Source organism: Plecotus auritus (genome assembly GCF_963455305.1).
Source record: "Plecotus auritus genome assembly, chromosome: 9".
NCBI classification, from domain to species: domain Eukaryota; kingdom Metazoa; phylum Chordata; class Mammalia; order Chiroptera; family Vespertilionidae; genus Plecotus; species Plecotus auritus.
This window is the reverse complement of record NC_137783.1, coordinates 112,506,171-112,532,392: the sequence shown is the minus strand read 5'-3', so window position 1 is coordinate 112,532,392 and position 26,222 is coordinate 112,506,171. Positions and strand designations below refer to the sequence as shown.

Genomic DNA, 26,222 nt, shown 5'->3' with positions numbered 1-26,222 from the left:
CACTCCCGAGAGCCAAATTTTTTAAACTTAAACTATATGGGTAGGTACATTGTTATTAACAATTAGGGTACTCCTAAGCTGGCCTTTGCTAAAAACTCAAGGGGCCAAAGAGCCGCATGTGGCTCGCGAGCCGCAGTTTGCCCACCACTGCCCTAACCCATGCCAGGCTCCATAGTAGGCCCTGGAGTTTCCAATGTTGGTTAGAAGCGCTTCTGAGCAGTGGGAGGAAGGACAGGGCAGGGGCCCATCTGAGATGCCCCTCAGCTCTCCAAGCCCAGGTTGATATTTGGTTAAATACTAGAGCGATATCTGCCCCGCAGGGTGATGGCGAGAACCACGTGTGACAATGCAGGCAAATGTGGTCTGCGATTCCAGAGCCATAAGAAACAACCCTACCATTTCACAGACAAGGAAGCTGAGAATCTGGGGCCATAGGTCATTGCCAAGGTCACCCATCTGGTGGTGGCCAAGCCCCAGGGTATGCTCCACAGCCTTCCTCAGCCTCCCACCTCAGTCACTCACTGCAGCCTCACTGACACACACTGGGGTGCACACCCAGCCAGCGTGAGACGCAGGCCCTACCTCTTCCCAGGGAACTCACAACCAGGAATCAGTAAGAAGAGGGGAGATACATGCAGAAAGGACACACGCCCAGGGGCATGTGGAGGGAGTGGGGGTACATGCCCCCTCCTCTCCCTGCTGAGACATGTAAACTGTGAGCTCCAGGACCTTCTCTCTTTGGCTTGCTTTGCCCCCAAATAAACCCACAGTCTATGCCGAAACAGAGAGCTTGCTATAGACACACAGCTTCAAGACCACAGCCCCCTTCCAATCAGATGGGGCCCCACAATCTCTCTGAGAGAGAAATTCTCTGCCCCTTGGAGATGGTCTGAGCTCAGTAGTGATGGGCGATCATTATGGGGTCAGTGCCAGCTAGCTCTGGCCTCTGTTCCCTGGCAGGCCTGATCTAAGGTGTGGCAGAGGGAGCTGGGTCTGGGGACCTTCTTAGGGCCCCTGAATCATTGGTAACCACCTTGCCAGAGATAACCACACCTGCAGGAGGAATCGGGGACTCTGAGGAGGGCAGAGGCTGAGGATGTGGACAGAGTCTGAGGAAGTGAACCAGGTTGGTCCAAGATCCTCTGCAGAAGATTTGGAGGGGGCTCAGAGGAGACACGCACGAGTTAAGTGTGGAAACAGCAGCAATGGGGATTAGAATCAGACAGCCCAAGTTCAAGTCCCAGCTCTGCCGCTTCCTGGCGGCCTGGCCTTGGGCCAGTGTGTGGCCTTCACCTGTTTCATCGTCCATACAATTGGGGTAATACTCAGCCCAACAACATAGGATTGTTGTAAGTATTGGAGAGAAAGTCTAATATTTATAGACTGTGTTAGAAACTGCTAAATAAGGTACAGATGTTACCTCCTTTGATCCTCACAACGTCCCTGTGGGGCTTGGTTTGTTCACAGCTGTGCACTACACCTAGCCAACTGGCGCTCAGTAAAATGTGCTGACTGAATGAGTGAGTGAAAATGGGGCTGGTGTTGTCATGCCCGTTTTTCAGAAGAGCACACTGAGGCTCAAAGAGAGGAAGCAACTTGCCAGGACCACACAGAGCCAGGTCTCTTGCCCTGGGCCCTGATACCAGCATGTTCTGACTGACCCAGGCTCACAGTCCGAGAGGGAGTGGGGGGCCACACCAGGAATGTCCAAGGTTGAGGAGTCCCAAACTAAGTAGCCAAGCCAGGCACAGGCTGCTCCTTTCCCCAGGCACAGTCGCTCCAGCACAGGCCTGACCCCAGAAAGCCTCTGCCCGACGTGGTGCTTGGGTGCCACCTTGTGGCTTATGTGGGCAATGCAGGCTGCACCTGGCCTGGCCCGGAGGCCTCAGGATGCGGAGAAAGGAAGGTCAATCCTGCCCCTGGAGCGCTGTCAGTCCACAGATCCTGGACTAGGCCCCAGCCCAGACATGAATAAGAAAGGACAGGCTGCCCTAACCGGTTTGGCTCAGTGGATAGATCGTTGGCCTGCGGACTCAAGGGTCCCAGGTTCGATTCTGGTCAAGGACATGTACCTTGGTTGCGGGCACATACCCAGTAGGGAGTGTGCAGGAGGCAACTGATCGATGTTTCTAACTCTCTATCCCTCTCCCTTCCTCTCTGTGAGGAAAAATCAATGAAATATATTTTTTTAAAAAAAGAAAGACAGGCTGCCACAAAAGCTTCACTCAGAGAAAACGGCCCCTGGAGCCAAACAACTTGCTTATGGGACAGCCCTGGACCTGGGGGGAGGCTGGCTTGTACGAGTCAGTGTGAGGGCGCCTTGGATCTCCTGAGGGAGCAGTTTTTGATGCAGAGGATCCTGACCACCTAGACCTGGAGAGAAACCAGGAAGGAGAGTTTAGGGCCGGGTGCCATGGGGGGCCAAGAAGGAGAGACAGTGGATAAGTGGACCACCCGGGAGTCCTGGGATGGGGGTGGGAGGCTACCAGGTGCCCAGGCCAGTGGGGCTGCCAAGTGCCCCCCACATGGGACACAATGTGAAATCTGGGCTCTGAGACTCCTCACACTGCAGCAACTCAGCGCTGCTGGGGCAAGAACGGTCAGAGAGGGCTTTCGACAGCAGGTGGCACCTGAGGCCCCAGAGCAAGCCCAGGCGGCAGCCAGAGTTGCTGAGGGGAGGGAGGACAGACTGGGAGGAGGAGTGGATGGCAAAGTGCAAGCAGCTTGGCCTTGCTGGAGGGCAGCTGCCCCTCAGAGAGGGGGCAGGGATAAGAGTTGGACTCTCCGTGGTTGGCGGAGGGGTTGGTAGGGTTTTACTAGGCGAGACGAGGTCAGGTCTGCTTTCCCAGAGGATCCTCCGGCAGCAGAGGGAGAGGTGGGGCTGTGCCCGGCATGAGGCCTAGAGGAGACCCGGGACTAAGGTTCAGGAGCTGGACTGAGACTCCTTTGGAAGTAGGATTGGCAGGACTTGGTGCCAGACGAGACGAGGAGTGTGAGGGAGAGGGATGAGCAGGGTGATGCCCTGTAAGCTGGCTCAGGCCATGGGATGGACTTCCTGAGAAAGGGAATTGAGTGAGGAACTGACTGTTGTAGGAGGGAGGGCTGGCGGTGCAGCTAGTGGTGACCATGTTGCATTTGAGATGCGTGTGCCCACCGCACGTCTCTCCTCCCTGGTGGGGAGTCCTGGTGGGGGTCTGCAGGCCTCAGGTCCCCAAGGCCTTCGGACTCCCTCCTCTCTATGCTGACACATCTCACCCTGTCACTGAACACTGCCCCTTCAGGAGGGTGTCCCAGTGTTGGGTGTAGGAAGGGGGCTCTCTCCCTTCGGATGCCCTGGACCTGAGGGAAGGCACTGCTGGGAGCTCCGGGTGTGAAAAGGACCCTGGAGTGCAAACTCCTCAGCCTGTGCTGCTAACTCTGCCCCCTCAGCTGGTCTCTTTTCTAAGGCAAGGCTGGACGCTCACCTCCCCAGGAAGCCTTTCTGGCTTAGTCCTGCCCCATCCTTCTGGTGAACCCTGGAGCCAAAGACTTTATGCCATAGACCAGATGGGCTCCTGAGGGCAGCCCCTTGCCTCCCCCATCATGATGTCACACACACACCCTCCCCTCCCCCACCCCTCTGCTCCAGAGTCTGCCCAGGCCACGGCCACCCTCACTGTCCCTCTCTCATTCTTCTGAACATCACATATGGAGGCTGTAGCGGGTTGGTGGCTCCAAAAAAGGTATGTCTGGGTCCTACCCCTAGATCCTGTGGATGTGACCTATTTGGGAAAAGGGTCTTTGTAGATGTAGTTAATTAAGGATCTTCATATGAGATTATCCCAGATTGCCAGGTGGGCCCTAAATCCAATGACAACTGAGTTTATAAGAGACAGAAGGGAAAGCATGTGAAGACAGAAGCAGAAATTGGAAGCTGGAAGGTGCAAGGTGGGTGCTCCCAGAGCCTTCGGAGGGAGCAAGACCCTGCTGATGCCTGGATTCCAGAACAGTGGGACAATACATTTCCGTTGTTTAAGGCACCCAGTTCGTGGTAGTTTGTCTGGCAGCCCTAGGAAACTGATACGGGGGCTTAAGACAGCAAGCAAATAGTTCTCAGAGGTCTGCATTGGCCACAGCGTGAGCAGATTGAATGCTGTGTCCAGCAAGAGCCGTATGGTCCTTGGGGGACCACCCCTGCCTGGGCTTCTGCCTCCAGGCCCAGGCCCCACCCTGCAGGAGGGTCGTGGACAAGTGGAGACGTCAAGGGGCCCAGTGAGAAGGGCAGTGTTGCTAGGGCTGCCCCAGGGAGTTAGGGGGCACATGAGATATGCTCAGCTCAGGTAAGGAAGTCCCTCCCCTTGGCACACCTCACACCTGAGCTTGGGGAGTGAGCAGGGTGTGGAAAGTTCCAGACGCCTCTGAGACCCTCCAGCCCCGTCCACTGGCCACCTGCTGCCACCTCAACCCAGCAGGGCTGACACAAGCCCAAACAGATGTCCTGGGGTGGGTGGGGTGTCCTGGGTTCCAAACCACACAATCTTTATTGGTTCCCACCTCCAAGGCTTCGGGACCAACCATGCAGCCCCGTGCCCACCACCATCGCCCCCTCAGCCCCTCATGTCAAGCCTCAGCCTCAGCTCCCCCTCCTCCTCTGCCTCTGTGGCTCTTTCTAGACCTCCCAAGCCTGGCTCAAATGTTCCTTCCTCCACGAAACCTTCCCTGATCTCCACCGGCTCCTCTGCCAGGCCGAGTAGTGACCAGAGACAGGGGTGAAGTGGAGAGAGCCAGATTTGGATCAGATGTCCCTTCCCAGCATTGCCACAGATCCGCTGAGTGACCTAGGACCAGTCACCTAAAGTCTCTAACCCGAGTGGCCCACCTCTAAAATGGGGTGATAAGATCCTCACTTCAACAGGCCTTCATATAACCTCATTCTCCTGCTTCTAGTCCCCACTTCCTCCCATAAACATTAAATGAGTACCACTGATCCTTCAAAAATTCCCCCATACTAGATGCTCAATAAAAGCTTCAGTTCCTTGGAACACTTTATTCCTTTCCTGGCATCTAGAGTCTGCCCGCTGGACCGACCAACACCCACACTCCACTCCCTGACCCTGCTTTGGCAGAGCCACCCCCGGGTGGGCTACCGCCTGAGCTTGGGATGTGCGGTCTGAATGTCTGTTGGTGTTGAGTTATTCCCCTTTAACTCCAGACCAGAGACCTCGGGCAGCCCGCACCAGTGGGAAGGCCTGGCCCAGATGTCAGGAGACTGGGCTCCAGGCTGTCCTGTGGATGTCCCAGGAGACCAAGGAGCAGACACAGGCACTGCCCATTGGCTCATCCAAACCTGGGCTCCCCGGGGGAGGAGTAGGGGTGCATTTAGCTGCACTGAGGGAGGCCCTCTTGTTCTCTCTGTCCTGCCTGACTGTGAGTATGAGTTCTGGGTTGCGCGGGGCGGGGGTGCTCAACCAGGAGGGTGGAGGGGGCTGGAGAGAGGCTCTTGTCAGGGAGCGATGGCTGGAGTAGGGGATGAGCAGGGCAGGCACAGGAAGGAGGACGACTGGCCCTCCACCCGTTTGCCATCCCCTCTCTCTGGACCACCATGCCACTCCCCCCAATCCACACCAATGACCCTGCCTCCCCAGCCACAGGTCTTCTCAGGAGGAAATCCTATTCTCCACCTAATCTATATGCCTCCTTTTGGAAACTGAGTCTCAGCAATAGTGGAAAATGAGCAAACGTTTATCATCCTCCCATTTCTACTCTCTCATCTTGTTTTTTCTTATCGTTTTCTTCCATGGGACTTGCATCAAGCCCTTGAGGTGTGGTGACAGTGAGAGGGACCTCAGCTTTAGAGTTCTAACCCCACCCACCCCCATTAATTCTCAACTTTATGCCATTAGACCACTTGCACCCCCTCTTCCCTTCCTCTGGCTGACTCACTTCTGCTCTCAGACTAGACCTCCTCTCCTCTGAGGAGCCTTTGCGACCTGAGGCTGTTAGAGATCCTGGGGCTCCATGGCACTCTGGTTCTCCCCAGTGGACTCCGAGTATCTATGAAGTCCAGTGCCTAGCAGAGTGCCTGGTACATTATAAATTCAAAAGTATGTTGAATAAATGAATAAAAGATGACTTCTTATGTCAGACTCAGCTGTGATATCTGCCTAATAGAGACTCTCTGGCTACTAAAAAAGGGGGGAAACTATATGTGAAAGTACCTCACAGCCCTGGCTGGTTTCTCAGTGCTTAGAGCATCGGCCCGAGGACTGAAGAGGGCACGTACCTCGGTTGCAACCTCGATCCTGGTTCCAGTTGCGGTGCATGTGGGAGGCAACCAATTGATGTGTCTCTCTCACATCAATGTTTCTCTCTGTCTTTCCACCTCCCCTTCCACTCTCTCTAAAAATCAATGGGGGACAAAATATATGTCCTCTGGTGAGGATTAACAACAACAAAAAGATAGTAACACAAAGCAGTGGAGAAAATGGAACTTAATTATTTAACAACTTGGGGGGGCGGATATCAAGTTAGATTATCACCTCATGTCACATATCAAATTGAATTTCATGTGGCTCAAAACTCAACATGAAAAATTAGGTCATATTTTAAAGAACAAAACATAATATACTATCTTTTTTATCTTTGAATGAGGAAAGAATTGCTAAGCTTGAAACCAAGAAAAGAACTTGCCTGGCCTCTATGGCTAGGTGGTTCAGCATTGACCTATGAACCAGGAGGTCACAGTTCAATTCACAGTCAGGGCACATGCCCGGGTTGCAGGCTCTATCGCCGGTATCAGTGATCCTCATCATTAATTTTTCTATCTCTCTCTCACTCTCCCTTCTTCTCTGAAATCAATAAAAAAAAAGTTTTTTAAAGAAAAGAACCCACAATAAAAAATATCAATAGATTTAATTTTATAAATTTAAAACTCTTATTCTTCTTTTTAAATTTAATAAATCTTTATTGTTCAGATTATTACAATTGTTTCTTCTTTTCCCCCCCATAGCTCCCCTCCACCCTGTTCCCACCCCACCCTCTGCCCTTACCTCCCCCACACTGTCCTCATCCATAGGTGTATAAAACTCTTACTCTTAATAACATCATAAACAAAATAAAAATAGTAACAAGATTTGGAAAATATGTTTCAATGGATAATGATTTTAATATTTAAATTGCTGAGAGAAACAGTCCCTAGTAGTACAGGGGCAAAGTACATGAATAGAAAATTCACAAAGAACATGCAATTAAAATGAGATGTTTTTCAACCATTAAATTACTAAAATTAAATTTTTAATCATGGCAATTTAATAATAGCACCAACGACTCAGTGACAAGACTGATACAACTTTCTTGGAAATCTCCTCGGCACTCTCAAAAATGTTCATGTCATTTGACTCAATAATTTTACATCCAAAATCTACCCTGAGGGATTTATTTGAAATGCAGGCAAAGATTTGTTGAAACATTTCTCATTATGACACTTAACTTCTCATTTTCCCCTTAAGAATATTGGCTACTCATGGAGATCAAAGCCTGGTAAAGTTCGGGCAGGCCCTGGTAGGGGCCAAGGTACAGAAACCAGGCCTCTGGCCCCTCTTATCTTCCCAGAGCCATCCTGCTCCCCAGGGAAGATGTCAGCGTGGGGCAATGGCAGCTCCAACTTGTCCTACACCAGCTTCCTCCTGATGGGCTTCCCGGGGCTGCAGGAGACCCGCACACTCCTGGTGCTACCCTTCCTCAGTCTCTACCTGGTGATTGTCTCCACCAATGCCCTGGTTATCCACACGGTGGCGGCCCAGCGGAACCTGCACCAGCCCATGTACCTCCTCATCGCCTTGCTCCTGGCTGTCAACATCTGTGCCGCCACCACCGTGGTGCCCCCCATGCTGTTTAGCTTCTCCATCCACTTCAACCGCATCTCCCTGGCACACTGCCTGGTCCAGATGTTCTGCATCTACTTCCTCATTGTCTTTGACTGCAACATCCTCCTGATCATGGCCCTGGACCGCTATGTTGCCATCTGCAACCCACTCCGCTACCCAGAGATAGTGACAGGCCAGTTGCTGGCCTGCCTGGTGGGGGTGGCAGCTGCCAGGAGCACAGGTATTGTTGCTCCAGTGGTGGGGCTGGCCTCCCGGGTTCACTTCTGCCGCTCAGATGTGATCCACCACTTTGCCTGTGAGCACATGGCCCTGATGAAGCTCTCCTGTGGGGACATCTCCCTAAACAAGACTGTGGGACTCACTGTCCGCATCTTCAACAGAGTCCTGGACATGCTGCTGCTTGGAGCCTCCTACTCCCGCATCATCCATGCTGCGTTCCGCATTTCATCAGGCAGAGCACGTGCCAAGGCCCTGAACACCTGTGGCTCCCACCTGCTGGTTATCTTCACCGTCTACTCCTCGACCATGTCCTCATCCATTGTCTACCGTGTGGCCCGCACTGCCTCCCAGGATGTGCACAACTTGCTCAGTGCCTTCTACCTACTGCTCCCGTGTCTGATCAACCCCATCATCTACGGGGCCAGGACCAAGGAAATCAGGCAGCACCTGGGAATTCTGTTCCAAAGGGCACAGCTGCAGGTCCCCACTGGAAAGGCCCAGTCCCTGCCCTCACACAGGGAACTTCCTGCCTGATTCTCTAGAACTTACAGGTCCTATAATTACTGACAAGCGGGTAAATAAATGTGCAGGTGAGTCCTCCCTGTGGTACTTTGGCTTTGGCTATCTGCACTCATCTTTGAGTCTTTCATCCATTTTCTGAAAAATAGCTACTCATCCAGAGTTGCACAGTAACCAACTGCAAAGCCAGCTCTGTCTCTGGCTTCTAAATTTTCTCCTCTTCTTTCTGCATGTGATTTTAACCAATTCATTCACTCTCATCCGTTCATCAAACATGTATTATACACACATCATGCTAACCCCATGATTGCAAAGAAAGGGGAAATAAGATCCCAACCCTGAAGGAGGTCCCAACCTAGCAAGCTGTAAAGACATTGTGTAATGTGTTTACAATGACAGCTTTATGTACAAAATTCTGTGAGAACACTGAGGAGGGACAATCACTAACAGAACACTTCACAGAGGGTGAAAGTGAGTTGTGTTTGAAGGATAAGATAAAGTGTTTACTGGAAGGGAAGGAGATATGGAGAAAAGACATTGTAGACAAAAGGAACAGCATGGGCAATAAGAAAGTGATACAGAAATTGGTACCAGGAGTGGGGTGCTGTATAATAAAAATCTAAAATATGTGGCATTGGCTTTGAGATTGATCTGGTCACCCAGCCTGTCTTCAGCAAAGAATCCTGTTAGGTTAGGTCAGCCAGATCCCCTCATTGCTGATGTAATTTTACATCCATTCACCCCTCCTCTGCTCCTTGGCTAAAATTCCCCTTGCCACAGTGTATTTGGAATTGAGCTCAGTTCTTACCGAGGTCTCTTTTCCCTGATTGCAACAGTCCTAATAAAATTTGTTTCTACCACTTTAACTACTGTCCAGCTCTGCTGTAAACAAGAGAACATGCTTGGGCTAGCCTGCCGGAGGAACAAAGGATGCATTTAGCAGAGCTGAGCTGCACCAGCCATCCCACAGATGCTAACTAGATAAGCTGATAGCCAGCCAGCCCTTCAACATGTGAGGAAGCCCAAGCGAAATCAGCAGAGCCAGAGCTAACCGCCCGAATGTGTGAATAAATGCATGCAATAACGCAAACTGAGTTTCTGTGGCTGTTTGCTATTGCAGCAATCTTGTGACAAGAGGCAGCTGACAAAATGATTAAACAATGGTTTATACACAGTATGTCTACCATAAGTTAGTTTTCTTCCTTTATCACATTGTTTTAATATGTTGGGTAAGTGTATTTTTAACTGCTTAACGATGAGTTCTATAAGGGTAGAAACTGTATCTTAAATAAAAGGTATCAGGGGTTCTTAGGGAAATGGCTGGTTCTAGGGCTGGGATATAAAAAACACAAAATGATCCTGGATAATCTTATAATGCCACAAAGTAAGCAAGTGCTCAAAAAATGATGGGGACATGTCAAAAGGACAGCAAGACCCATCTGAAGGGGTGTCTAGTAGTCCACTGAGGGAAAATTTGAGCAACAAAATAAAAATAATAATAGATGATAACCTTTAGAATCCAAGTCCATACTGATTTAGATGGATGTATAGACAGATGGACACATAAGGGAAAGCTCTGCCTTACAGTAAAATTCCAGATAATAAATGCAGAAGGAATAGAGGTAGAAATCCCCATTTGCCAAACATCACAGAAATAAACATTTCAAGCAACAATGATCAATGTATGCTAAAATTAGTGGGCAAAATTATGATGAGAAACAAGATATATATAGTCTCAAAGCATTCCCTCGCAAGGCACTTATTAATTACTAAAGGAAAATAGTAACTTTACAATTGAGAAACCTGGATGTCTCTTAAGCAAATGATAGACAACATCCCCAGCAGTGGCATAAAGTGTTATCACGTGTCTTCTGAAATGATGTACTGAGAAGGGCACAATGTCATTTCTGTGGTATTCTTGGAAAAAAAAAAACCCTGCATAAACTGAATTTAATCAAGAGGAAACATGAAACCGACCCAAAATGAGGGGCGCTCTAGAAAACAACTTGCAGGTACTCTTCCAAAGTGATAAGATGCTGAAAGACAGGAAACGCTGAAGAACTGTTCCAAACGAACGGAAGGGAGACACGAAACTCAAATGCAAACATGCAGTCCTGGATTGGATCCTGAGTCAGAAAAGGGACGTTAGTTAGTTGAATATTTGTCAGAAACTTAACATCTGTAAATTACAATAGTAGTGTGTCGATATTAATTTCCTGACTTTGATCATTGCACTGTGGTTACATAAGATGCTAACATTGGTGAAGTGTGCACAGGAATTTTTCATACTGTTGTTTTTTTTAAGTCTGAAATTACTTCAAAATTAAAAGTTGAAAAATGTTAAAAGTAGGTGAAACTATTCTCTTTGGAAAATAGGGGAAATGTTCAGTTACTAGCAAGAAGGAAGATGAGGCCCTAACCGGTTTGGCTCAGTGGATAGAGCGTTGGCCTGCGGACTGAAGGGTCCCAGGTTTGATTCTGGTCAAGGGCATGTACCTTGGTTGTGGGCACATCCCCAGTCGGGGGTGTGCAGGAGGCAGCTGATCGATGTTTCTCTCTCATCGATGTTTCTAACTCTCTGACCCTCTCCCTCTCTGTAAAAAAATCAATAAAATATATTTAAAAACAAATAAGATGAGAAAGAGAAAATAGCAAAAGTGTGCATATTTTATAATGTGACCCCACCTCCCTCTAAACCCCCTCAGAGAAGGCTATGAAAACCACAAAGCCACACAGAAAACTAAGAGAGCAGCAAGCATAAGGGCAAAGATAAAGTGGGTGTGATGTACTCAACCAGAGAAACTTGCTAAAATGGTGGTGAGGGCTCTGTATTATCACACCTCAGGAGAGGCTATGTGCGTGATATGATATATGGTATGCATTACATTTGGTAACTATGTAAATATTAAAGAAAGGCACATCTCAATGCTAAAGTCCAAACCATAAAGCTTTTACAAGATCATAAAGGACTATATCTCCATGACAATGGGATATTGAGTCTTTTTAAAGAGAACACAAGAAGCACTGATCTTTTTGTAAAGGAAAGACTAAATGAAAAATTTCTGACAAAAAGCAAGCTGGACAAAAGAAGAAATAAGGACATGACCAAAAGGCTGATGCCAAAGCTGCCTTAATATATACCTGAACTGTCTATAAGCCTAAGACCTTCAAGCAGCACTTTGAGAGCAAGCATCCTAAGACTCAACTTCCTCCAGAATTGGCTGATGTCCAGCCATAAAGTTGTTAACAGGTGAATTCATGACACCTTTGACTCTTCTACTGTCTCAGACCTTAGATAACAAACCTGCAGCTGCTTTCATATTGTGTAAAATAATAATGCACTTAATAAAGTAGGTTTTTGATTTTATAATATCAAAATTAACAATAAATAGACAAAAACCATCCCTGAGGAAGCCCAGTCATCAAACTTAATAGACAAAGACATGAAAACAACTGTCTTAAATATGCTTGAAGAACTTAAGGAACAGATGAACACAAGTAAAGGAAATCAGGAAAACAACGTATTAACAAAATCATAACATCAGCATAGATAAAAATTATTAAAAGGAACCAAATTCTAGATCATGAAGAAACAATAATTGAAATGAGGAAAGAAAATCACAAAAGGGTTCAACAGCAGATTTGAGTAGGAAGAAAGAATCAGGTAATTTGAAGATAGGATAACTGAAATTATAGTCTGAAGAGTAGAAAAAGAATGGAGAAAAGTAAACAGAGACTAAGGGACTTGTGAGACACAAAAAAAGTGGACCAATAAATGTATTATGGGAGCCCTGGAAGAAAAACAGAATTGAGCAAAAAGATTATCTGAAGAAATAATGGCTGAAAAGTTCCCAAATTTAATGAAAGATGTGAATCTACCAATCCAAGCAGCTCAACAAACCACAAGTAGGATAAACTCAGAGACCCACATCAAGACACATTATAATCAAACCGTCAAAAGCCATTAAGATGGTTATTATAAAAAATACAATAAATTAACAAGTGTTGGCAAAGATATGAAATAACTGGAATGCTTATACACTGCTGGCAGAAATGTAAAATGGTGCAACTGCTGTAGAAAACAGCTTGGCAGTTCCTCAAAAGTTAAACAGAGATTACCATGTATTCCAGCAGTTCTACTTCTAGGTATATGCCCAACAAATTAAAAGCAAGAATTCAAAGAATAGCCAAAGGAAGGAAATAACCCAAATGTCCATTAACAGATAAATGGATGAGCAAAACGTGGTATAAACATATAATCGAATGTTATACAGCTTTAACAGAAAAGAAATTCTTATACATGCTACAACATGTATAAACTTTGAAAAGCTGCTAAGTGAAATAAGATAGAAAAGGACACATATTATATGATTCTATTTATATGGGGTACCTAGAATAGAATAATTCGAGACAGAAAGCAAAACAGATTACCAGGGACTGAAGGGGAAGGAAATGGGAGTTATTGTTTTTTATATAGTTTCTGTTTGGGATTGATGAAAACGTTCTGGAAATAGATAGTGGTGACAGTTGTAATTGTGTATGTACTTAATGCCACTAAACTATATGCTGTAAAATGGCAACACTTGTTTATCTTATCACAATAAAAAAGAAGAGAAAAAGGCATGTTCACATTTGACCTTTGTATGAAAATAAATGACAAAATTAGTCTCACACAATCACTTGAAAATGTTTATTTTCAGAATGACCTTTATCCAGATAAAGGTCTTGTAAGCACTTCTCATGGTCTATGACACAATTTTGCAGCAAACCTGTTTCCTTTTACCAAAACTGAAATCAACAGAAAAAGAAGTGCCAAATGGGTAATGAAACCCTACTTAATCACTCCTTATTCTAAAACTTCTACTTCGATTCCAAATATATCAATTTTTAAAAAGTAATTCCTCTATACAGAGAGAAACAGCACTTTAAATCAATTGATCCTTTGGCTGCAATAAGGTTCAGCAAAGCCTTACCACTTCAAGCAAATCTATGACACCTATCTATGCGTAAGAAGCAGTTTGGCTATTGAAGTGCTGGTCTCTTCTAGGTCTTTCCTTAGGACCCACACATCATACACTCATCTCTATTCTCCAAAGAGCACACCATGGCTGCTGTGTTCCTCTCCTTCTCTTCTTCCTCTTTTGATGCCTTTTCCTTATCTTTCAGTTTCTCTTTGTTTAGAGTGAACTGGATTGGGTTAGCTGCTGGTCTTGTCCTTAAATAATACATCCCAGTCTTCAAACCCTACAAGGGAAGTAAATACAACTATTAGGAGAAACTCTGAGAACACTAGACATTCAAGACCAATGTCTAAAACACATTTCCATTAACCAGGTCAAATTGTTTTCTAACCTGGAAATTCTACCTCCTCTAGGAAGCCTTCTCAAAAATGCTGACTCCATTTGAAGCCAACACATTCAAGGTTTTCTAGGTGGCAATATTTAATAGGTAGCTGGAATATAAAACTCTTTCAATTCCAAAATATCCCAAGTTGGCAGTAAGTCTTCCTCAATGTGCTCCACCAACCTGCTTCCAGCCGTAGAAGTGCATACTAGTGAGTTTGCCATAGTTAGGCTCAGCAATATGGATGTTCAGAGACTGGCTTTGATCAATGAAAGCACCTCTCTCGGCTGCCATCTTGAGAACGGTTTTCTGAGAGATTTCCCATACCGTTTTATAAAGTTGCTTCAGGTCATCAGGAATTTCTGGTATGCTCTAAAGGGAAACCAAATGTTTATTGTACTCCAGTTGATGAAAGCAGTATGATTAACAGAATAATGACCCAAGGATCTGGCCTTCTACTTCCTGCCAGATCTGACCCTACCATTCAGTATAATACAATATGATCCTTATCGAGTTTCCTAAGACTGCTGGCCTCTGGTTTAGAAAGTCCAACAAAATCCCATCTAACCAGCAAAATATCAGTCTGGCGGTAGTGATTTAAGATCCATCTTTCAATTAGTTTATGGCCTAAACAGTCATTGTGCAAGAGACACTTAATAAAGGGAGAAAAGTCACAGCTAAAGAGCAATAAATGACCCTTGAGTTTTGAAGAAAACACAAATACTCAGAGCTATACCACTCAGGGACAAGATCAGAGAAGCAAAGAAACAAAGCCCTTAAAATAAATTAGGACGCCACAAACTCCATTCGGAGCTAACAGATTTAAGGCTTTCTTAGGTCCAAGGTTAACTTGCATTAAAACATGCAGACTGGCTAATGATACTTTTTGTATCAAAAAATGTGAAATGTTACAGGAATCTTTATCTGTGTTGTCAATTAAACTAGTGTTTAGTCAGAAACCTCTATCTACAAATAAATGTTTCTTGAGTCTCAGCTGCAAATATTTTATTGTTAAACACTATTTGTAGTTGTCTTTTGAACTATTAGTCCTCTATCTCCACCATACTTTTAAATTAAGTTTGACTCTAATTTCAGACTTTATGTCAGTGGTCCCCAAACGTTGATGCACATTGTCCTTAAAAAATACTGATGCCTCGATCCTATTCCAAGACATTCTCATTTAATTGGTATGGGGTGCAACCTAAGCTTCAGAATTTTAAAAGCTCCCCAATTGATTCTAATGTGCAGAGAAGTTGGGAACCACTGCTTTATATTATTGCACAAACAAACACAGTAAGGCCAGGACTAGATGTGTGAAGATGTGTATAATCCTAGCACAACAATACAGAGGTGAACAGAGCTACGTAAGTCTATATAACCACAAGCCTACGACCAAACTGATAGACATTTTTTCTCTCCACTGCCTGAGATAAGTGAGAAGGTTCCAATGCCCAACTTAATTCACTTTTTTCCCCATTCTGTACCTGGATAGAGCCATTGCACGCAATAATCTGATTTTTCATCTCTTCATTCCATAAGCCCCGCTCAGTAAGATCTTTCAGTAAATGAGGATTTACAATCTGAATGGAAAAAAACAAAAGATGTAAAGGAATAAATAACAATGACAGGGCCTAAACAGGATCACGGTCTAAAGCTTAAAGTAAATAAAGTCATTAAAGAATTAATTAACATTAACTTGGTAACTTCTATTTTTCATAAAACTGAAGGGCCCATTCCATTACCTGACAGTTATATTCCTTTAAAATCTTGATTTCCTTTTTATTCAAGTAACATAATATATGGTATTTGCAACAGTGAAAAGAACTAATGTTGCCTAAGCTGGGTAAATTTATGTGGATTGAGTCTTTTTTTCCTATATAAGGAAACAATAAGTATTTAAGAAAAAAAAAAAGAAATCCTATGTATTCACCCCAAACCTTACAGAAATTTATGCCATATCAGCAAATTCAAATAAAAATCTTTTAAATTAGTGGTTCTAAACCCTAGCCGCACATCAGAACTACCTGGGAACCTTAAAAATAAAAAACACTGGTCCCACCCACCAAAAATTCTCATTTATAACCTAGGCTGAAAACCACTGTCTTAACGCTTTTACATATATTTTAAGTATCACCAATTTAAACTGACCTTGTAGTATAAATCACTATGATTACAGAATGGTTAAATATCACGTGAACTCTAATATCAACAAATTACTTTCATACTTTCAACCCTCAATCACTCATTCTTTTGGCAGATATTTATTAAATGTCTATTATGTGCTGAAATAACTTAGAACAATATTAGGGACGAAGATGATCCACTTTATCAAAACTTTGCCCCCATACTAAGAAAAATAGGCATACTAAATATGAATTAGCATTTACTCCCAACATCAGGCTTTTGAAAGATTTTCTTGTAGGTTTAGTTGTGATCTTCTCACCTGAAATTCTCCTGACAAGACTCTACGAGTATAGATGTTGCTGGTATAAGGTTCAATGGACTCATTATTTCCCAGAATCTGAGCAGTGGAAGCAGTAGGCATTGGGGCAATAAGTAAACTGTTTCTTATACCATACCTAAAGAAAAGGAGATTATTAGGTGCTAGTCCTAAAGCTACAATCTGCAGGAAGATAGCTACTTTAAGTCATTGTAATAAATGCACCTACTATGAGTAACATAATACATGCATTAGACTCACATACGGATTTTTTATTTTAACCCCTACAGGAATGCAACTCCACAGTATGGGTGGAACAGCTCACCCCTCTCCTAAATGCCTGACTCCTAAACAGAATTAGTACAATAATTTCTACTGCTGGAAATCTTTATTATGCTATGACTTAGGCCACTTGCACTGTGAAACTCAGGAATCACAGCACTTGCTATCTAGCATACATGTCCATTTTTGCAAAAATTACATTTGCATATAAATATACTAGGTATACCGGTTAATAAGGCAGATTTTATTCAATAGAAGAAATTACACATATGTTGATATATATGCGATTGGATATGTATGCTGTTTTGTTGTATTGACAACCTTCAAAACTTCGTATGTCAAATTTGCTGGAGGTGTTAACATCATAGATATTTTTATACTTAAAAATGTTGAACTTCGTGCCAAAAAAAGAGCATTTGTGGGAAGTTCTAATTCGTTACTTTATTTTGAAGAAAAGTGCTGCTGAATATTTCAGGAAGCTTATGGTGAACATTCTCCATCTCAAGATACTTGTGAACGCTGGTTTAAACACTTTAAAAAGTGATGATTTCGATGTGAAAGACAAAGAACGTCCAGGTCAACCAAAAAAGTTTGAAGACCAACAATTGGATTGAAGATGCAATTATTGGATGAAGATGCGTGTCAAACTCAACAACTTGCAGAAAGATTAAACGTTTCTCAGCAAACAATTTCCAATAATTTACAAGCAATGGGAAAGATTTTAAAGGAAGGAAAATGGGTGCCACATCAACTGAACGAAAGATAAATGGAAAACCGAAAAGTCATGAGTAAAATGTTGCTTCAATGGCACGAAAGTCTTTTTTGCATCAAATTGTGACTGGCGATGAAAAGTGGATTTATTTTGAGCATTCCAAACGCACAAAATCATGGGTTGATCCAGATCAACCATCACCATCGACTGCAAGGCCAAATCGCTTCGGAAAGAAATGCTCTGCATTTGGTGGGATCAGGAAGGTGTGGTGTATTACAAGCTTCTAAAACCAGGTGAAACCGTTAATACTGATCGCTACCAAAGACAAATAATCAATTTGAACCACGCTTTGATCGTGAAACGACCAGAATGTTCCAGAAGACACAGCAAAGTAATTTTGCTTCATGATGGTGCACCATCACACACTTCAAAACCAGTTAAAGACATGTTAAAAGATCTTGCCTGGGGAGTATTAACCATCCCACTCTATTCACCAGACCTTGCTCCTTCAGATTACCACTGGTTCCGATGGATGGCACATGCACTTTCTGAGCAGCACTTCAAAACGTATGAAGAAGTGGAAAACTGGGTCTCTGAATGGTTTTGCCTCAAAACAAGAAAAGTTCTATTGGGATGGTATCCACAAACTACCTGAAAGATGGGGACATGTGTAGCTAGCGTTGGACATTACTTTGAATAAAGCATTTTTGATGTTTCTCTTGAAATTATCGTGTTTTCTTTGATTACAAAATCGGCATTATTAACCGGTACACCTAGTACACATGCACACATGCTCAGAAGTAAGTCAAATCTGAAGGATGACAGACAAAAAAATGCAAACAGGTTTTTTGGAGAAGGTAGGTAGTATTGGGATAATATTCATTTTATTCTCTTTCCAAATGTAGGTTTTTCTAAATTTGTAAACATGTATTATTTGAGTAAAAAAAAATTTTTTTAAGCAAATGGATATTTTTTTATTCTCTTTTTAAAAAAATTTGTTTATTGTTGAAAGTAATACAGATGTCCCCTTTGTTGCAAATGGATATTTTTTAAAGAGCATTTTAAAGCTACTGCTTCTTTCTTCAAATTAAAACTCTGCAAATGTATTGACCCAGAGATGACACTCATCATGACAGGAAATGAAAACTTGTTTCATTATTCATTCTGCAAAACATTCTGTCTGCCCTCAAACCTCTTTAATGTTTATTAGTTTGAAAGACCTACAAAAGCTCTTCCAAGATCCCTTATTCCTTTGGCAATCAATTCAACAGAAGTCATTTCTGAGCCCAATGCAGTTAAGCAATAAATAAAAATGAAATATATTTAAAAAGCAAGCACTCTTAGAAATATAAATGTTTAATGAAAAAAAGAATAACCTGAGGAGAAACCAAGATGGCGGCATAGGTAAACACCTAAACTGCTGCCTTGCACAACAATATCAAAACTACAACTAAAAGACAAAATGGACACCATCCAGAACCACAGGAAAGCTGGCTGAGTGGAAATTCTACAACTAGAAGAGGAAAGCACATTGAGACTCAGAGGAGCTGCAAAAGGCTGAGGTATGGAGACTTGCACGCGGAGAGGACGGGTGGATGTGTGCACGGGCGGCTGAGTGCGCGGCTGGCTTTCTAAAGCGGGAGGGAGAAGGAAGCTCCCGAATGCGCTGAACTCCAGTTCCAGGCAAGTTTCTGGGAACCCTGACTCATTCGGGGAGAAACTGGACTGTCTGGCAGCGGGCAAAACTCGAGGGTGGCTTTCTCTCAGAGGTGCTTGCAGTGATTACCGGGGACACTGAGACCCAGGGGCCTCATAGGGCAGGGCTGACGGGAAACCAAGGCTGTCTGCTCCACCCTGAGACTCCGCCCCATTCAAGCTGAGCACAGAGACTTTTGCAATTTTGCAAGTCTTGTCTCATAAGAGTGTCTCCAGCACAGAAGTTCTCCCAGTGTAGACACAGCTGATCCTCACAGCCAATTGGCCTGGAGGTCAATTCCTCCCAGTGATACCAACAACAATCAAGACTTAACTACAACAAGGTTGAGCACACTGTCCACAAAGGGGTGCACCAAAAATGTCCACCTCAGGTAACTGGGGAGGCTGAGCCACTGGGCCCTATAGGATACCTACCACACAAAGCTACTCCACCAACTCAGGGAAGTAGCGAAAATGCGGAGACAAAGAACCAGATCACAAATGAAAGAAATGGAGGAAAGCAAACGACTGGATATAGAGTTCAAAACCACAGTTATAAGGTTTTTCAAGAATTTCCTAGAAAAGGCTGATAAATTTAGCGAGACCCTCAAGGATATGAAAAAGAACCAACTAGAAATTAAACACACACTGACTGAAATAAAAAATATTATACAGAGACGCAACAACAGACTAGAGGACTGCAAGAATCAAGTCAAAGAGTTGAAATACAAAAAAGCAAAAAACAACTCAGCCGGAAAAGCAAAAAGAAAAAAGAATCCAAAAATTTGAGGATAGTGTAAGGAGCCTCTGGGACAACCTCAAGCGTACCAACATCCGAATTATGGGGGTGCCAGAAGAAGAGAGAGAGCAAGATACTGAAAACCTATTTGAAGAAATAATGACTGAAAACTTCCCCCACCTGCTGAAAGAAATAGACTTCCAAGTCCAATAAGCGCACAGAACCCCAAACAAAAGGAATCCAAAGAGGACCACACCAAGACACATCATAATTAAAATGCCAAGAGCAAAAGACAAAGAGAGAATACTAAAAGCAACAGGAGAAAAACAGTTAATTTCCTACAAGGGAGTACCCATACAACTGTCAGCTGATTTCTCAACAGAAACTATGCAGGCCAGACGGGAGTGGCAAGAAATATTCAAAGTGATGAATAGCAAGAACCTACAACCAAGATTACTCTACCCAGCAAAGCTATCATTCAGAATTGAAGGGCAGATAAAGAGCTTCACAGATAAGAAAAAGCTAAAGGAGTTCATCACCACCAAACCAGAATTATATGAAATGCTGAAAGGTATTCTTTAAGAAGAGGAAGAAGAATAAAGATAAAAATTATGAACAACAAATACATGTCTATCAACAAGTGAATCTAAAAATCAAGTGAATAAAAAATCTGAACAGAATAAACTGGTGAATATAATAGAATCAGGGGCATAGAAAGGGAGTGGACTGACAATTCTTGGAGGGAAAGGAGTGTGGGAGGTGTGGGAAGAGACTGGACAAAAAGCGTACACCTATGGATGAGGACACTGTGGGGGGAGGTAAGGGCAGAGGGTGGGGTGGGAACCGGGTGGAGGGGAGCTATGGGGGGAAAAAAGAGGAACAATTGTAATAATCTGAACAATAAAGATTTATTAAATTAAAAAAAAATTTTTCTTTAAAAAAAAACAAATCTAATCTAGGTAATCTTCTAAAACAAGATCTACTGATAATATCTACCATGTACTGATATGCTTTCATGTGCCAAGCAATCTACAGGTTACTATACATGTATTATATTTTAAAGTATTTTAAAGATAGTTCTGCAGATGGGTCATTTTAGCTCCATATAAAGAAGAAAAAATGAGTTTCAGAAGTTAAAATAACAGCTAATTTCTGAAGAGCCAGTATGAAAACCTGAACTCTTATTTCAAAGCTACTTTACATGTTTTACTTACTTTGCAATCTTGTCCTTGAGAAGTTTCCAGTCCCACAGGTCTGTGGGAGTAACATTCCACATATCATACTGAAGGATCTAAGGAATAAACAGGTCGACTGATGATAAATCACTCTATAATTTGAAATATGATGGTCGTCCTAGTCATCCCACCACAATGGTCACTTAAGCTTTTATTATATAGATTATAACTCTATGTCCATCCATGTTTTCACAAATGGTAAGATTTTATTCTTATTCATAGCTGAGTAATATTCCATTTATATATGTACATCATCTTTACCCATTCCTCTATCCATATAGACTATTGTAAATAATGCTATAATGAACATAGGAGTGCATACCTCTTCAAAATTAGTGTTTCCAATTTCTTCATATAAATATCCTAAAGTGGAATTACTGGGTCATATGGCAATTCTATTTTTAATTTTTTGAGGAACCTGCATACTGTTTTCCACAGTGGCTGCACCAATTTACAATCTCAGCAATAGTGCACAAGGATTCCCTTTTCTTCGCATTCTCAACAAACTTGCTGGTTATTGATTTATTGATGATAGCTATTCTGACAGGTGTGAGGTAATGTCATTGAAGTTTTAATTTGAATTTCTCTGATTGGTGATGTTGAGCATCTTTTCATATGTGTATTTCATATATCCTTTTTGGAGAAATGTCTATTCAGATCCTGTGCATTTTTCAGTCAGTTTGCTTTTTTGGTATTACATTTTATGAGTCCCCTATGTATTTTGGTTATTAAACCCCTATCAGATGTATCATTGGCAAATATCTTCCATTCAGTAGGTTGTCTTTCCATTACACTGAAGGCTTCCTTTGTTGTGCAAAAACCTTTTAGTCTGATGTAGTCCCATGTGTTTATTTTTTCTTATTTTTCTTGGCTGGAGAGATATATCCAAAAAAAAAAACCAAACTGCTAAAAGCAATGTCAAAGACTTTACTGCCTGCTTTCTTCCAGTTTTATGGTTTGTCTTACATTTAAGTATTTAATCCACTTTGTATATGGTGAAAAAAGGTAGTCTAGTTGCACTTTTTAAATGTATCTCTCCAGTTTTCCCAACATCATTTATTAAAGAGGCTGTCTTTACATTTGTATATTCTAGCCTCCTTTGTCATAGATACATTGACCACACAGGCATGGGTTTATTTCTGGGCTTTCTATTCGGATCCATTGATCTATGTTTGTTTTTGTGAGTACCATGCTGTTTTGATTACGATAGCCTTGTAGTATAGTTTGCTATCAGGAGCATACCTCCAACTTTGTTCTCTCAAGATGGCTTTGGTTATTCAGAATCTTTGTGGCTCCACATAAACTTTTAGATTATTTGTTCTACTTCTGTGACAAAATGTCATTGGCATTTTCATAGGGATTGCATTGAATCTGTAGATTGCTTTGGATAGTATGGACATTTTAAGGTGTTTATTCTTCCTATCCGTGAGCAGAGTGTAGCCTTCCAAAAATTTTTTTTAATCTTCTTTGATGCCTTAGTTTTCCAAATACAAGTCTTTTACCTCCTTGGTAAAATTTATTTCTAGGCATTTGATTCTTTTTGATGCAACTGTAAATGGGATTGTTTTCTCAATTTCTCTTTCTGGTATTTCGTAAGTGGTATATAAAAATGCTACTGATTACTGAATATTAATTGTAGATCTTGCTACTTTATAAATTTATTAGTTCTAATAGTATTTTGGTGGAATCATTTTTTTTAACTTTGTGCTAAATGTCATTTCAAAGCAATTTTTACAATCATTAGTTGATCAGTAAATGAATCAGAAATGTAAGGATATTTCACTGAAATCACATGATTTTATATCAGAGGAAAGTTGCTGTAGGGAAAACAAACAATAAAAGGACTTCTTAAAAAATGCACTTTTTATTTTTTTGTTTCATTCAGGCCTAGAGCTTGATCGCTGGCTGACATGAAGTTAGATGCAGATATGATCTGGTTGCTTGAGTTTAATGAGAACATAAACCACTGATTTCCATTACAGCACCCGAGCTTCCCTGGTGGAAATGCTTTCCAGCTGCTCCTCTGCCTCCTGTCACATGCCGTGGACCTGTGCCCTCTTCCTAAATGCCATCGATGTCCTTCTCGCCTCACTCAGAGCAGGTCCGTCAGCACCACTGGACAATCTCTCAGGCACCTCAAGTGTTCTGTGCCTCCATCCCCACCACCTGGGACTGCACGACTGGCTTCTGCTGATCAGTGAGGCCTTGGCACAAACCCAGGCCGCTGCAATCCACCGCCCAGTGTCATCTCTTCACAGCCCTTGTCACAGTCTGTTTATCCTACAGATTTGTGGTGGAATCCTTACGTATTCTGTACATAGTATGTCACCTGCAAACAAGTTTTACTTCAATTTGTATGCCTTTTAGTTCTTTTTCTTAAAAAAAGAAAAAAGTTTCTATTGATTTTAGAGGAAGGGAGAGGGAGAAAAACATCGATCGGCTGCTTCCTGCTTACCACCTACTGGGGATTAAGCCTACAACCCAGGCATGTGCCCTGACCAGGAATCAAACTCGAGACCTTTTGGTGCATGGGATGATGGAAAAAATGTCCTCGGGTGAGGGTTAACCAACTGAGCCACATCAACCAGGGCCCTTATATTTCTTTTTCTTGTCTCATTATTGTAGTTAAGACTTTCAATACTATGTTAAATAAAAGTGGTGAAAATATACATTCTTGTTTTGTTCCTGATCTTAAGCAAAAAGCTTTCAGCTTTCTAGAGTTGAGTATATTACTTAAGGATTTGTCATAAATGCCCTTTATTATATTGAGGTATATCCCCACTATCCTCACTTTGTTTAGTTTTTTTCTATCATAAATGGATGCTGTATCCAAATGCTTTTTTGCATATAGTGATATAATCATGATTTTTATCCTTCATTTTGTTTATGTAGTATATCACATAAATTGATTTATAGATGTTGAACCAACCCTGCATCCTGGGAATAAAACACACTTGATCATGGTATATGACTTTTAAAATGTATTGCTGAATACAGCTTGCTAGAGTTTGCTAATATTTTGTTGAAGATATTTTTGTGTCTGTGTTCATCAAGAATATTTGCCTATAATTATCTTTTTTTGTAGTGTCTTTAGCGAGTCTGGGTTGTAGGGTAATGCTGCCCTCAAGGAATCAACTTGGGAGGCTCCCTTCTTCTTTAATTTTTTGGAACAGTTTTTAAAAATTGATATTAACTCCATAAAAAAATTTTTATTGTTGCCCTGGCCAGTGTTTCTAAGTGGTTAGAGCATCAGTCCATGCACCAAAGGGCTGCAAGTTCGATCCCCAGTCAAGGACACATACCTGGGTTGCAGGTTCGATCCCCAGCCCCAGTCAAGGCATGCGTGTGAGAAGCAACCAATCAATGTATCTCTCTCCCATCAATGTGTCTTTTTCCCTCCCTCTCTCCCTCCCTCCCTCCCTCCCTCTCTAAAAATCGATGGAATAAATGTCCTCAGGTGAGGATTAACAACCAAACCAACAACAAAAATTTTATTGTTGTACAATACACATAACATAAAATTTAACATCTTAACCATTTTTTTAGTACACAGTTCAGCAGTATTAAATACATACACATTGTTGTGCACTATCACCACCATCCATCTCCAGAAATCTTTTCATCCTGCAAAACAGAAATTCTATATTCATTAAATAACTCCCACTCCCACCCACCAGCTCCTGGGAACCACCACTTTACTTACTGTTTTTCACAAATTTGACTATTTCAGGTACCTCATGAAAGTGAAATTATATACTATCTGGCTTCTTTCCCTGAGCATAATGTCTTCAAGGTTCACCCATATTGTGGCATGGGTCAGAAATCCCCTCTTTTTAAAAAAAAATTTACTTTTCAATTACAGTTAACATACAATATTACATTAGTTTCAGATGTACAAAAAGTGATTAGATATTTATATACCTTATAAAGTGGTCACCCCAGCAAGTCTAGTACCCTTCAGACACCATACATGTTATTACATATTATTGACTATATTCCCTGAGATGTATCTTACATACTCATGATTATTTTTATTACTGGCAATTTGTATTTCTTGATACCTTTTTCAACCATTCCAATTCCCCTCCCTCTGGCAACCATTAATATTGTCTTTGCATATGTTTGCTTCTGTTTCATTTGTTCATTTATTTTGTTTTTTGGATTCTACACATAAGCAAAATTATATGTCTCTTTCTCACTTTTTTCACTTAGCATAATATCCTCTAGGTCCATTCATGTTGTCACAAATACAAGATTTTATTCTTATTCATGGCTGAGTAATATTCCATTGTATATATGCCACATCTTCTTTATCCACTCATCTATAGGTGGGCACTGAGATTGTTTCCATATTTTGACTATTGTAAATAATATTGCAATGAATATAGGGGTACACATACCTCTTTGAATTAGTGTTTTGGATTTCTTCAGGTAAATATCTAGAAGTGGAATTACTGGGTCATATGATAGTTCTATTTTTATTTTGAGGAACCTGTGTACTACTGTTTTTGTTTTTTCTAAAAAGCAGACCCTTCAGCATTCCTTGTAATTCTAATTTGGTAGTGATGAGCTTCTTTAGCTTTTTCTTGCTTGGTAAACAGTTTATCTTTTCTTTAATTCTAAACGATAGCTTTGCTGCGTAATCTTGGTTGTAGGTCCTTGCTCTTCATCATTTTGAATATTTCCTCTGGCTTGCAATGCTTCTGTTGAGAAATCAACTGACAGTCTTATGGGAGCTCCCTTGTAGGCAACTAACTGCTTTTCTCTTATCACTTTTAAGATTCTTTCTTTGTATTTAACCTTTGCCATTTTAATTATGCTGTGTCTTGTGTGGACCTCTGGTTTCATCTTCTTTGGGACTCTCTGAGCTTTCTGGACTTGTATGTCTTTTTCTTTTCCCAGGTTAGGGAAGTTTTCAGTCATTATTTCTTCAAATAGGTTTCCAATTCCTTTATTCTCTCTTCTCCTGGTACCCCTATGATATGAATCTTGGAACACTTGATGTTCTCCCAGAGGTACCTTAAACTATCCTTATTTTTAAATTATTTTTTTTGCTGTTCTGTTTGGATTTTTTTTCCACTACCTAGCCTTCCAGACTGATGATTCAATCCTGTTTCATATAATCTGCTGATTCCCTTTAATAAACTCATCATTTCAACCATTGCATTTTTCA

General features: G+C 42.2%; 2 protein-coding genes across 4 annotated transcripts in view; one reads left to right on the top strand and one right to left on the bottom strand.

Moving 5' to 3' along the window:
• Positions 1–7,317: 7,317 nt before the first annotated feature.
• LOC308234108 (olfactory receptor 52K1-like) lies at positions 7,318–8,618 on the top strand (the record flags this gene model as incomplete). The annotated part of the gene is made up of 1 exon (XM_080641342.1): positions 7,318–8,618. The coding sequence occupies exon 1, from the start codon at positions 7,614–7,616 to the stop codon at positions 8,616–8,618; it is 1,005 nt and encodes a 334-aa protein (XP_080497468.1). The 5' UTR covers positions 7,318–7,613.
• A 3,827-nt stretch (positions 8,619–12,445) lies between these two features.
• RRM1 (ribonucleotide reductase catalytic subunit M1) overlaps positions 12,446–26,222 on the bottom strand; it is a 51,036-nt gene continuing 37,259 nt past the window's right edge. Inside the window, exons 15-19 of one of the 3 annotated variants that reach the window (XM_080641764.1) lie at positions 21,029–21,105; positions 16,390–16,525; positions 15,431–15,526; positions 14,130–14,318; positions 12,446–13,847 (exon numbers count right to left, since the gene is read on the bottom strand). In XM_080641764.1, coding sequence (XP_080497890.1) covers positions 13,659–13,847; positions 14,130–14,318; positions 15,431–15,526; positions 16,390–16,525; positions 21,029–21,105 — 687 coding nt within the window. In that variant the 3' untranslated portion in view covers positions 12,446–13,658. Of the gene's footprint in view, positions 13,848–13,955; positions 14,319–15,430; positions 15,527–16,389; positions 16,526–21,028; positions 21,106–26,222 lie in introns of all 3 variants that reach the window. The other 2 variants (XM_080641765.1, XR_013959038.1) reach the window with 2 other exon arrangements.